This window comes from Ctenopharyngodon idella, chromosome 14, assembly GCF_019924925.1.
Source record: "Ctenopharyngodon idella isolate HZGC_01 chromosome 14, HZGC01, whole genome shotgun sequence".
NCBI classification, from domain to species: Eukaryota; Metazoa; Chordata; class Actinopteri; order Cypriniformes; family Xenocyprididae; genus Ctenopharyngodon; species Ctenopharyngodon idella.
The window spans coordinates 10,464,993-10,475,628 of record NC_067233.1 but is presented as its reverse complement, the minus strand read 5'-3'; the positions used below and the strand labels follow the sequence as shown (position 1 = coordinate 10,475,628).

General features: G+C 35.6%; 2 protein-coding genes across 2 annotated transcripts in view; one reads left to right on the top strand and one right to left on the bottom strand.

Annotated features, from left to right (window-relative positions):
- Positions 1-2,228: 2,228 nt before the first annotated feature.
- Positions 2,229-3,751, bottom strand: pfdn6 (prefoldin subunit 6). The gene is made up of 4 exons (XM_051860318.1): positions 3,541-3,751; positions 2,948-3,018; positions 2,619-2,743; positions 2,229-2,514 (listed from the first exon to the last, which is right to left on the bottom strand). The coding sequence occupies exons 1-4, from the start codon at positions 3,602-3,604 to the stop codon at positions 2,394-2,396; spliced, it is 381 nt and encodes a 126-aa protein (XP_051716278.1). The 5' UTR covers positions 3,605-3,751; the 3' UTR covers positions 2,229-2,393.
- A 214-nt stretch (positions 3,752-3,965) lies between these two features.
- Positions 3,966-10,636, top strand: part of mrpl11 (mitochondrial ribosomal protein L11) — a 38,481-nt gene continuing 31,810 nt past the window's right edge. Inside the window, exon 1 of the mRNA XM_051860317.1 lies at positions 3,966-4,117. The gene's annotated coding sequence lies outside the window, so the exon portion shown is untranslated. The remainder of the gene's footprint in view (positions 4,118-10,636) is intronic.

Below are 10,636 nucleotides of genomic sequence, written 5' to 3'. Positions count from 1 at the left end.
TCGCTTTCGACATATTGTCAGCTGTTTTACGCACGAGCGCGAGGTGCTGACTTTCTGACTGTCACCTCACTCATGGGAACAACGTTTATAGCAACACCATCAGCTCACTTCGCTAGTACAACATGTGGTCTTTATGGCCATTTGTCGAAAACTGTCAAAAATCGACGCGTGTCCTGACCTGGTTATAAAAACAAAGAAAGCACGCGCAGAAGGCCTGGAGCGTGTTCAGGTGACGATCGAGGTGCGCACGCACGTGAAATTACTGTCACCCTTACTTCAAACAACAGTTCAAGTGAAAAGCAGTGCATAACTTTTTTCAATAGTCTATCATTATAACACATCAGTTAGATTATTGTTTATATGTGGAGGCTTGTGTATGCATCACAGAAATATCAAATGCTGGGATTATCAGAAATCTGCTCAAAACCGTCCCACTTTTGCATAATTTACCCTACTCAGTCCAAAAAGGTCTACTTCAAAAAGGCGAATAATACCTCAAAGTCCTTCTGTTTAATTAGCTTTGCATATTATTGCTTCAATAAATAGCTAATCCCTTTAGAAGCTTTTCGCCACAGTTTACGATTTGGACTTAATGCGGGTGTGTTGGCAACCTGCTTTTAAATCGTATACAGCTCCCTTACAAGTAGCGCGGTTCTTTTAATGCCTTTTATTCATGCGCGTTAATCCCCGGCGGGTGGGAAATGAAGGGGGACAGGTCCCCCTCCACGGGATATTAATTGGAGGTAAGCATCCACAATGCGGACGTCTGTGCTTCAGCGCTTCTCCATTGCGCGTCTGATGGCCTGTTGCGCAGGGGCGGATACACACCCTGTTGACCGAGCGCTTCAATGACATTACCCTGAGCAACATCTGGCCTTATGCACCACTCGTCTGCCCCTTTAATTAGAAAACGAGTCGCCTCACTGGTCAACTCTCAAGGCCTTAATAAATGGTGGTGCGAAGCCACTGTGAGGTATTACCTGACCAAGGTCTTGTGCGTTTGGGAATGTGGAAGCTTTTATGCATACAGAGCCATATATCATACTGTTTCACTTTTTATGCTATATATGTATAGTGGTCCCACTTTATATTAGGTGGCCTTAATTACTATGCAATGCATTTATTGTGTACATACATGTTTTTATATTGTACTTATATTTAAAAAAATATCTGCATGTAATTACATCTGTAATTCATTTCTGCAATTAAATATATTACACTGTTGTCCCATCCCTTGCACCGTAATCTACCCTTAAACCTACCCATACCACCAAACCTGTCCCTAAACTACCTGTATCCCACCTCAGTAGCAGAAAAAGTGTTTTTGCAATACAATATGAACACAATAAGTACATTGTACTTATTTTTTATGTAAGTCCATAGTAGTTAAGGTTACCTAATATAAAGTGGGACCATGTTTTTATTCAAGCTGAAAACTCTACATACAAATCTAGCACTTTTTACTGCATGTTTATGTAGAACATTTGTGTCAACATATCCTGAACTTAAGTTTTTGCTCTTTTATCAGATCTGTGTAGTGTAGATGATCATGTCATGGAAGGTAGAAGGGAAAATATGCTTTTAACGGAGCTGGTTTGCCTGAAGTACACAAGACATACCAAGATCTACCATGTTCCCTTGCTACTTATATCACAGGCAAAAAAGATTAGCCAGATTAACCAGGCCTACCCAGCATAAGAAAAAAATAAAAAATAGTGAAGGAGAATAAAAGTTCTTCTCATTCTTTTAGTTAAAAACCCAGGAACTTTATTTGTTGATTTTTAAAAGAATATATTTTGAAGAATATGGGTGACCAAACTGTTGATGGGCCCCATACCGTTAAATCTGACGTCACGCACCAGCGCTTCTGGGTTCAAACACTCTATCTCATACCACAAGAAAACAACAAACAGTGCTAATATACAGAATGGTTACAAACATTCTTCGAAATATCTTCTTTTGTGTTCAACAGGAGAAAGAAATTCATACAGGTTTGAAACAACTTGAGGGTGAGTAAATGATGACAGAATTTTCATTTTTGGGTGAACTAACCTTTTAAGCAGATGATTTCTTGTATTCAGCTGTATCACCCCAACCCCAAAATGTCCCACTTTTGGAACTTCAATGGACAGCAGACTGATCAAAACTCAAATAGACATAGCAAATTATCTCAAAGTTGTTCATTGTTTGTAATAGAAACCTTAATGTCAAAAAGAGGAGGCTGAACATAAATAAACAAAATTTATTGATTGCTTAATAACATCAAACAAAAAACCTACAGAATTCTGTTAATAGACATGTGAACAAGCATGTGTTATTAGCAGGCATATTCAGTCTCTGAGTTCCGTTGGATAAGACTAGTGTCCGGGCATTTGAACTAAATTATAATCCACTTAGACCTTCCCAACAGCTTGACCCTGAGCCCGCTGGAACTCCTGCTGTAGACTGGACAGAACTTCCCGATGCTGCTCCGACTTCTTCTCCATCTCCTTCAGTAAAGTTTCATAGCGCTGACTGAGATGAAGAGGAGATCAGTTAGTGGTTTGGCTATGTGCCTAACTACTCACTCATTTACAGTAGAATCAAAAGCAATACAAGCTGTCATTTTTCATACATACATTTCACCATTGATATATTCCAATCTCTTGCCCACTGTTGCTTTGGCTTCATCTAGATCTTGTTTGACCAGAACTGGTCCAATTAGTTTGTAAACTGTATTTTGGCTATCCAACAAGGCAAGCTCCTACAGAGGGATGACAAATATGTGGTAAAACATGACACAGACACACACACACACATACATAAATGCAGATGTCCGTGCATTTTATAAAATATATATATATATATATATATATATATATATATATATATATATATATATATTAGTAGCATGCCTAAAATAAGAATGTAAATGTAGAAGATACTTGTATTCTACTTTTATTCTTACCTCCTTAACAATATTATTTTCAGTCAACTGTGCCTCCAGTTTCTGTCGTGCTGACATACTTTTACTGACATCTGCAAAAATAGAGTTAATAGTTTATATTCTATATTCACAATAAAGAAATTAGAGAAAAGACATTTTTTGTGCGCCAAAATTTCAAACCAAACACATTTAAATGTGCACTACTTGAATATACATATATATATATACATATATATATATATATATATATATATATATATATATGTGTGTGTGTATGTATGTGTGTGTGTGTGTGTGTGTGTGTGTATATTATATATATATATATATATATATATATATATATATATATATATATATATATATATATATATACACACACACACACACATTTTTTTAATTGAGAAAGCAGATCACTATGACAGATCTGGACAGGTGCTGATTAGCTAAATCAAGTACAACTTGAGAAACTGACTGTGACATACAGACACTTGTCAGTGTGTTGTAAAATATATATGTCAAATATAAACAATTTTGTGAAAAATTAACGTCAATACGCACATGCAAAGAGTGTTGAAAGGATTGCTAACATGGATAGCTAACGTTGTGATATATACCTTTTTGCAGTTGTTGATATTTCTCCAACTCAGACTGTAATTTCTTTTGAATCGCTTCAGCCATCACTGCAGTTATCCTAATTTCAGATCACTTTTTATCTTGCTAACTAATAACAAAAATAGATATCTTCAAAACAAAAGCAGTCAGCAGCACACGGATCATGCACAGTCTGGGGCGCAGGGGAAATGACGCAATATTCTTCACGTGGGAGTTTTGACAGTGCCACTTCGCCATCTAGTGTTGAAATGAAGCGCAATAATACTATTCAGTTTTTGATGTTAATACTGCTGCTGAATAAATCTTAAAATGGCCATTTCTCAGGAAATTATAGTTTTTCCTAATTTACCTACCAATATTTTACAATATGTTATGTAGTGGTCAATATAAATAATTTTCATGATAAAACTAGATACTGAGGCGTAGTGCCTCTCCTGTCCATATAGGGGCAGTCTATCTGGTTACTTTCATCAAACTATCTGAAGTGACAGTAAAGCCAATATGGCAGCGCGCATGGTTCAAATACAAACGTGAAGGTCTTTTTCGCGTGTACGTGAACATATATTATCCCACTAGCAGGTAATTTCAATTTTATTATTCTTTGTATCACAATCAAATTTATCGTCTGTTTTAAATATGCACCTGAAGCTCTTTATTAGCCATCTCTAGATTAAAATAGTGTCATGTGCTATATGCATGTAATGATGTATTATTATGCTCTTATTATTGTTGTTTTTGTTGTTATAACTACCTTTTCTTCGAAAAGTTCCATTCTTTTTTTCTGTTGACAACTGCAACCAATGGGAAACTACAAAATGTAGCATTGCTTGAATTCTTCTGTTTTATAATGTCCAACACTCTGTGTTTTCCCACTATTTACTAATATGACCACAGATATCTTTAGATTTATTTATGTTTGCATGTACTAAATATGTCAGTTGAATGTGTATTATGAGATATGTTACACGCTTCATGTTTTTGGAGTTTTTAGTCAGCATCCTTCAAAGGACAAACTGGAATTTAAGCAGCTGTGGTCATGTGACTATGTAGCCCTACACCAGTCATGTAAAAATCAAGAAATCAAGTCACTCCGCACATTTATTTATAGTAGAAACTTTTTTTTTTTTTTTTTTTGGACCTGTCAAAATAAATTTTGGTCACAAATGTTACTGGTGGGATTCTCAATATTATTTTTATTAGTTTTATAATAACAACAACAAACAAACGGCAACACCCCCCCAAATGACATAGATGTCTAGATAAAACTGGTGGGATTAAATTGATTATTGTTATTATATTAACTGAATCTTTTCCATTAACCAGTAACACCAGCTGAGTTTTATTTAGTTTCACTCAGTTCCACTCACTTTTTTGTTGGTAGTTTGAATCCAGACACAGCTGCAGGTTGGATGTGTTTTTTTTATATGTTAGTGTTTATGATAGTGTACTTCTGTGTCGTAGTAATAAGTTGCAATAGTTTTTTCTTCCTTATTGTGGCGTATATCTGAGTAAAACGGCTTAACAAACAAGAAAAAAATGTAGGGTCTTGATTTTGTCCATGGGGAATTAATTGGATCATTGGATGGTTGTGGTTTGTTATTGCTGTGATGTCATGTGAGTGACAGGTTGTCCCGCCCTCACGCCAGTAAACACCAGAGAATAGAAGAGGTGTCGGAAGTTATTTAAAAGTTGATTAAAAATTATGAGGGCACATAAAAAAATATTAAAATAACGTACACAGATAAATCATTTGTAATAAATATTGACATTATAAGCCCTTGTCCCTTTTAAATGCTGTTTTTCTCTGCCACCAAGGACTAAGCGATAGGGTAAAAAGAAGAAGAGACTCTTGTACCCAGAGAAAATGCTTAGTGCTGTTGCTCATTTTACATGCCAAGAGGGGCATTTATTAAAGGCACAGCAGAAAAAAAAAATTGCTTTATTCTGATGGTCAGAGAGAGAATGGAATATGGTCATTTAAAACTAAAATGGAACTATTTTTAGAACACTAACATTCTAAAGTTGACCTCAGGGGAAAATTATGAGGAAAAATTATGATACTAATCAGATACCTGACCCAAAATACACTTTCTGAATTTAGCGTTAAAGTTCACACAAAAATAAAAATTCTGTCATTAATTACTCAACCTCTCATGTCGTTCTACACCCGTAAGACTTTCGATCATCTTCGGAACACAAATTAAGATATTTTTGACGAAAGCAGACAGCTTCCCTCCATAGACAGCAACACAACTGAAACTTTAACACTTTAAAACGTTCATAAAGAGATCATAAAACTAATCCATATGACTTAAGCAGTTTAGTCCAAATTTTCTGAAGAGACTCGATCACTTTATATGATGAACAGATTTAATTTAGGCTTTTATTCACATATAAACATTGATCAGCGAACATAAACATAACACAAACCTCTTGCGGAAGCTCAAACGTGCTGTGTAACATGAGAATGAACTTCATTGGTTCTCGCATGCGTCAAGCAAACATGCTTGAACTTCTTTTTACAAAACTGATGTTGATGAATGTTTTTTATGTGAATAAAAGCCTACATTAAATCTGTTCATCATATAAAGCGATCGAGTCTCTTCAGAAAATTTGGACTAAACCACTCAATTCATATGGATTAGTTTTATGATCTCTTCATGAACTTTTTGAAGTGTCAACGTGGTAGTCATGTAGACTGTCTACGGAGGGACAGAAAGCTCTCAGATTTCATCAAAAATATCTTCATTTGTGTTCCGGTGATGAACGAAAGTCTTAAGGGTTTGAAACGACATGAGGGTGAGTAATTAATGACAGAATTTTCATTTTTGAGTGAACTAACCCTTTAATTCAAACCATAACATTCACACATGTTCATAATCTTGTTTTTGAATTTGTTCATTGAATCTAGTGCTGATGAGTGTGATAATGGCATTATATCTGACACAGTGATAATTCACTGTCATTGTCATAAGTATTCCCACCTTTTCTAGTTTGCTGTTGTAAATTCGGAGGTAGTTTAGCTCTTTGCTGAGATTATCACAAATTGCACTCTGCGGTGTTGTCAAAAATCAATATGCACCTGGAGGGCATCAGAGGAATTGAGCAGAATTCTGAAACATCAGCCTGCTCACTGAATTGCGACGTTTGTTGCACCATTGTTTGTTATTGAATAGAGAATGACAGAATCTCAATTTCATATCTATGCTTGTTCTCAGATCATTAATTGCTTATAGTGAGCACCTTTTCATTCACTGTTGTACACAATCACCTTCCATTAGAAAACAGCAACTCACCACCTTTTGCGAAAGCCAATTTTCCCATATCTTCTCATTTTGTGCAAAACGCAAGCTGGTAAAAGAAAGTAAATCATTTTACCAGTCATTTCTGTTATGCATAAATGTTTTATATACTTTCCTCCTCATTTATTTTCCAGCTTTTGTCTACTTTGCGAAAACGACAATTGCTTGTTCAGCAGTATTTTAAATGGCTATTCTTGCATCAACAAACATGTTTTCCCATGTCTGCAAGTTCAATTTGTCTCAAACCAAAAACAGATATATCAAGAGAGTTGGATTCCAAATGAACTGGCTGGCTTTCAAAAGTCAGGCTGTAAATCTATATATGTAAATGTGAAACTGCAGAGGGAATGATTTTGAGGTTCTTAAATCACTTCATAAAGAGAGTCCTGTCTCTCTTTGTCATCTTAAATCAGGAATGATGTAGCCCAGCTAATGCCATTGACTCCCTTGAGTGTTTCATTTTCCATAAACCTGGTTTTATCCCTTTGATCTGAAGTTTGAACAGAATAGCATTAGTAGTTTTTTCTTGTACTGTGGCTTTCTCTGAATTTGCATTAAGATATTAATTCACTTTATGGAGTCTAGGGATTTTTAACATCCAGTTTTTTTTTTTGTTGTTTTTTGGCCAGTGGACAAAATGCTCCAAAAAATAAATAAACAAAACCTGGGCCACGTTCATTTATTGCTAATAGTATATTGCCCTATTTTCCCAGTGCAATTTAAAATCCCAGAACTTGGCATATCTTTTTTATCATTGTTATGGCCAAGATACTTTAGTGTAAAACACTGCAGCAATTCATTTTCAGGCACCAATTGTTTGTACACCTACTTCATTATTCTCTGTTGAAACAACACAGAAAAAAATCAAATAGCACTTTGGCTAAAGATTAATGTCTAGTAAACAAACAAATGTGAATGTACTACAAAATGATGTTTCAGTGTTTTCAGGACATTAAATAATCCTAAATCTTAAATCATTTTATCATAAAAGGCAAGCAAAGCTTTATATTCACAGACTAAATTGCAGAACTTAAAGCTGCAGTCCGTAACTTTTGAGTTAAAAATGATCCAAAATAAATTTTTGAGCAAAGTACATAACCAGCCAGTTTTCAAAACTATCTCCTTACCTTAACCCGATTCACAGCAGTAAGCTTGTAATAATGTTTTCTAATTCAATGGTAGTTTTCCGTGGGAAATTTGAGCATGCCGCCGTTCGTGTTTGCGTCATTACGTCACATCTGTTTACATAAAGAAGGAGTCCCAGCTAGTAGGCTATATCACATGTGAGGATGCTGCAGGTGGCGGATCATTTATAGCCTTTTCTCACAGCAGCTGGAATAATTAAACTTATCATTTTGATGGCGAATTGTATGGTATGACAAATTAACGTTAGAGATTAAACTGTACAGAAATTGATATCTACAGGTAACACTAATACACATGTTTACGCAATGCTGATGTTGTTAACATTAACCATTTGAGAACAAAGTACAACAATAATAATATGCACGGTATGAAGTACATTCTGAAGTACAGTATTGACCAGTGCAGTGACGGACAGCCTCACATTCTCCTCAAAACATTAGATTCATCCGCGCTGAGGAGTCGTGCCGATGCACAACCCATGTAAAAACGATAATTCTGCAAATAACTGCAATTGCAGGTTTCGAACAGAGATGGCGACAAAGAGGCAAAACTTACGGACTGGCAGCTTTAACAATAAATGCAGGTGACAGAAATAGCAGCTGGGTCATTCCTTCGATGCAGTACATTTTCATGACCCCATCATCTGAGTATTATTAAATATATTCTTAAATTGGTTAGATTTTTTCTTTTACACATGAAAATCTGTTAACAAAATATCACAGTCAAATGAAAATGGGGAAAATCAATAAAAATTTGAAATAATTTTAACAAAAAAACTTTAAAAATGGCATGCGTTGGCATTTTTCCAAAGTTTGCTTCTGGGTTCAGCAAAACTTTTTTTGTTGTTGTTGCTTGCAAGGAATTCATATTTTGCATTAAATTAATCAAAAGTGACAGTAAAGACGTTTACTGTTGTTACAAAAAACATCACAAAAGCTTTCCATTTCAAATAAATTCTGTTCTTTTGAACTTTATATTCATCAAAGAATAGGAAAAGAAAAAAGAAAGAAAAATGTATCGCAGTTTCTACAAAAAAATTAAGCAGCACAACTGTTTTCAACATTGATAATAATACTCAAGCAGCAAATTAGCATATTAAAATGATTTCTGAAGGATCATGTGACACTGAAGGCTGCAGTAATGATGCTGAAAATTCAGCTTTACCATCACAGAAATAAATTACATTTTAAAATACACAGAATAGAAAACAGCTATTTTAAATTATAATAATATTTCCCAATATTACTGTAATTATGGTGAGTATAAGATACTTCTTTCAAAAGCATTAAATTCTTACCAACCCCAAAGGTAGTGTATTCCCGGTATTTCTTATTTCCTCTTCATAATGTTTCAAACAAAACATGTATTTTTTCCCTGAGAATATCTAATATTATTCTCAAGCAATTTAATCTAATTTGAAAAGCTGATGAGTGCTTCAAAGCAGTAAACTCAGCAAGGACAGTGAAGTTTGACAGAAAATGCCTGCAGTACATATTCACTCTTTCTTTTTTTTCATTGTGTATTTTATATCCCCATCACGTCAACCGAGTTGCTTTAAAATGGAAAAGAAATTTCATGCATGTTTCTTCAAAACGGTCAGAAACGCTGTCATTGTCGGCACCAAGTAAACACAATGTTCCAAATAAATTGCTTCAGTTTAACTCAGGATTGTTGATTGTCCTCTTTTGCTTCTGAATATGTTAAAATGCTTGGACCTCCTGCCAAGAAGTGGAGATTTACCAGCAGCCCAACCTTCCCTGACTGCCTATTAAATTGATTCAACATGCTTTTTAAAACAGCAAAAATATGTTTGGAGGACAGCATGAAATAGAACTCCGAAATGAAGGGAAGCATGTGATTGCATTTTAAAGAAAACCCAGAAAGTAATTTTTAACGCAGTGCATTCACACATCTGGTTATTGCTGAGCCTATATCTACCGGTTCTGCTCTCTTTAGATAGCCCGTGTATTCTGAGATCCAAGACGTTTCAGTGCTTGTGAAATTCTCTTTGCTTGTCTCCTTGCACTCACAGATGCGAGGATTAACTTGGCATTAAAACCAATGGCGCGTTCCAAAGTGTAGCTAGCCAGGTGTGTTTATTTCACCTCTGTCCTCATCTCCCTTGCATTTATGAATATATAAATAGTGAGATTAACCTGGGAACAGAGCGCTGTGAATAATTTAGAGATCTTGTTTTCGCCTGGGTTGAACAGTCACAAAATGGGTCAAGTTCTCTCGTCATATTTGTAATTTGCTGTGGTCTAGCGAATGGCGTTGAACACGTAACGGCTTTTATTGCATTTGGTCTATATCAGATTATAGGGCGTGGTTTTTATGAGTCATGCTTCCCAAAGCGCATACATTTCAGGCCATTTCCACCACTCAACTAATTGATTGAATCATGTAATTGAATTTAGTCTTGAATGGAAAAACCAGGTATTGCCCTTTCGACCTTGCATGTGGTGCTCTATCTGTGCATTGCCGGTGTTGTTCTGGTGCTTGGTGGCTGCTGTCCAATCTGCTCGACCCTTCCTGATGTAGACCCATAGAGCGCTAGCTAACTGTAATGGATCAGGAGAGAGCAGGGAATCATTGAAGGCAGCCAAGCACAGAAGCTCCTCGAGTGCACTACGCACCTGTGCTTTTATCC

Coding starts and splice junctions, on each gene's coding strand:
- pfdn6 (XM_051860318.1), bottom strand. CDS start 3,604: ATGGCTGAAGCGATTCAAAAGAAATTACAGTCTGAGTTGGAGAAATAT. Junction 3,019..3,540: donor ATATCAACAACTGCAAAAAG/GTATATATCACA, acceptor CTATTTTTGCAG/ATGTCAGTAAAAGTATGTCA. Junction 2,744..2,947: donor AAAATAATATTGTTAAGGAG/GTAAGAATAAAA, acceptor ATCCCTCTGTAG/GAGCTTGCCTTGTTGGATAG.